This window comes from Exserohilum turcica (genome assembly GCF_000359705.1).
Source record: "Exserohilum turcica Et28A unplaced genomic scaffold SETTUscaffold_31, whole genome shotgun sequence".
Classification (NCBI taxonomy): domain Eukaryota; kingdom Fungi; phylum Ascomycota; class Dothideomycetes; order Pleosporales; family Pleosporaceae; genus Exserohilum; species Exserohilum turcicum.
In genome coordinates this window covers 45555-48415 of record NW_007360148.1, presented here as the reverse complement: position 1 = coordinate 48415, position 2861 = coordinate 45555, and the positions used below count along the sequence as shown (strand labels likewise).

General features: G+C 45.2%; 1 protein-coding gene across 1 annotated transcript; it reads left to right on the top strand.

The window, feature by feature from the left end:
* Window positions 1-1899: 1899 nt before the first annotated feature.
* SETTUDRAFT_111882 (uncharacterized protein) lies at window positions 1900-2569 on the top strand (the record flags this gene model as incomplete). The annotated part of the gene is made up of 3 exons (XM_008029726.1): window positions 1900-2018; window positions 2085-2357; window positions 2431-2569. The coding sequence occupies 3 exons, from the start codon at window positions 1900-1902 to the stop codon at window positions 2567-2569; spliced, it is 531 nt and encodes a 176-aa protein (XP_008027917.1).
* Between the last annotated feature and the right edge of the window lie 292 nt (window positions 2570-2861).

The following is a 2861-nucleotide window of genomic DNA, read 5'->3' as shown; positions in this document are numbered from 1 at the left end:
CTCCAGCCAGACGCTGTTCTATCAAAGCTTGACATAAAGCTGCGTACGCCTACTCCTCCAGCTGCTGTCGCAGAGGCTGTCTGGCAGGCTCGTACCCCAAGCAACGTACGCGAGCTTGAAGCCCAATCAACGCTAATACGTGACCGGGTTCAGCGGCATAAGAGTTCATCACCAGCGTCAATTATTGCGGCAATTGGCCAGCTTAAGAAGGGGGCAGAGATAATGATGCTCTTGGCTGAGCTAATGCGCGATCGGCTCGCCAGCCTTAAGAGGGCTAATGAGGCAGCAACAAAGCGTAGGCAGCGTAAGAAAAAGCGGATATAGAAGCGAGGAGTACTTACAAAGGGAGCTGGAGAGGATCTACTCGCTCAGCGCGAGGCTGATCAGCAGATTGCTCATGAAGAGCGTCAGAGAGGAGAGCGATCAGGTGTTAGCCGCCAGGCTTTGGCGCGCTGTAGTAGGTGCAGAGAGACTGGCCATAACTCGCGTACGTGCAAGAAAGATACTCTAGGTACTGCTTAATCTATTATGTTAATATGTAGTAAAACAACTATATTGTGGTGGAACTACAGGCTTATAGAGGTGCGCAGGTTTGGTGGGGTGCGGCGCTCGCTTGCCTGCGGCGCTCGCTTGCCACATACGTTACTTGATATTATTTTAGGTTTCTACTTGAGCGTTTATATGAGGCCTAGCCTATAACACCTTATTACTAAAACTACTATACGATATTTCTGCTAGTAATAAGTTAAGAAAATAGAATTTGACACCATGGATAGTCTTTAACCAAAGAGACTACAATAAACTTTGTGCAAAAGACACGAGACAATGAACATCGTTTTGGAATGTATCGTCAAATGTCTCTATTAGGAAAAGCGCATGATTTGTAGGTATAGAAGCTTTGCGCAAATACCATGTAGCAGTATCACCCCTTGTAGTTTACCGCTAAACATCACAGTACGGTTTTGGAAAGAATCATCCATACCACAATACAAAAGGAAACTTTGAATTATAATTAGTAGTGGTGAGATTATAGCAGGGCGTAAAGTTAAAGTTTGAATAATAGCCGATCATGTCTCACTCGGTCAGCGGCCGATGCGGCCCGGACGCTAGAGCGCCCTGCCAACTCCTGAAACCACCGGGGGAGCTGACAGTATTCGCACAAGGATTAGTTTGGATACTGGCCTTGTGTTAAGGTCTTAGTGGCCTAGATTAAAGCGTTTTGTATCATAAGAGTAAAATTCATTAATTATGGTGACAAATCTATCAGCTACGCTAAGCACAACCTGCGATGCTAACTCGCTACTCTCAATTAGGGAATCCATAACCACTTGCAGCTCCGACATACTGCGTGACGGTGAGTTACAGCTGATTCCAGCGAGTCCTACCTTTTCAATCCACTATTCTACAAGCATGTCACGGTACGTGGCAGAAGGCATGTGCTAGCCAGACTTTCGGACTTACCTCCTACAATTCGCTGCCAACCCATGTCACATAAAATTTGAGCCGTATACATCAGATGGGGCAGTGTACAGGGTTTGTGGAAGAGCTTATCTATCCGTATCCAGGTAAAAGAGTTCCTTATCCTAGCAGTAATCGATCCTGATCATGCAATGCGTATTGAAACGATAGATCTATGAATACGTACCGCAGCCATACCGGACCGACTACAAAGTCCAGACTAACCAACTTCTCCAAAGTTGGCAGAACAGGCCCAGCCAAGAATATGCTAGACAACATGTACTTGATATATCGGCCCACACTCGGCAGACTTTACGTGAGTCCGTGCCAATCTTCTTCTATCGTGGAATGTATAAATATGTGTGTTGATTCTAAGGTAGTTAATGCTCATATCTTCGAGTATCCGCTCTTGAATCCCGCAAACACTAAGAAAAAGCAACAATGAAGCTCCTCTCCCTTATCACATCTGCCAGCATTGTAGGCATAGCTGCATCAGTCGATATGTCTCGGTACTCTGCAAGGTCTGGGGTTGACGCGGGGTTCCAGTCTTTTCTGAAACAGTACGTTATCTCGCGATGCTCTTTCAACTGCCGGGAACAACTAGATTACTAAACTACAAACTGTAGACTCTATGCATCCGCAGAAGACCCATCTTCTACAACAACATTTACAAATTTCTTTACTCGTAACGGTAAACTCGTTGTTCTTCGGAATACTGCCGTTGGCTCCAGACAGATTATCGCGTTAAAACAGGAGTTGCTTCCGGTGGCAGGCAACAAGCATTGGAATCACTTGCCCAATGTAACTACTGTGTCTTCAGAGACAAGTACCATGAAGACCTATCAGGTTCTTGGTGTCATCGAGACAACTTTCGATCGTGGTAACTGTTCTCAAGCATAGTAAGTTCTGGACTCACCTGCTAGTTCCATGACATGGTTGGCTTCTATAAGCATACTCACAGGATGATTATAGCTACTCAACCCGCTTTACTGTGACCAAGGATGCGAGTGGCTCACCACATCTCATTGCACACAGCGGAAGCTTGGTCGCTTATGACGATTACGTTGTGCAGCCGTCAAAGTCACCGACCAACATCCCATGTGGAGCTTAGTGCGAATTTCGGAGTGCACGACCTAGTAATCAATGTTTCGGATGTATGTAACCTGCACCTGAAAAGCATGGATAGAGTGCCAAGGCGACATAAAAACTTTTTATGTGGCCTCTGATAGGCTTATATAGAGATTCTATATTATGCAGAATAAACTTTCTATAAAATTTTGTAAAATATTCCTGACGCCCAAGATGCAATAGAATGATAAGAATCAGGCGCTCTGCCTGGTAATAGTCATTGGACTCTGGTTAAGAGATCTCTGATATTGCGGGGCACTGATTTCTTTGAAACA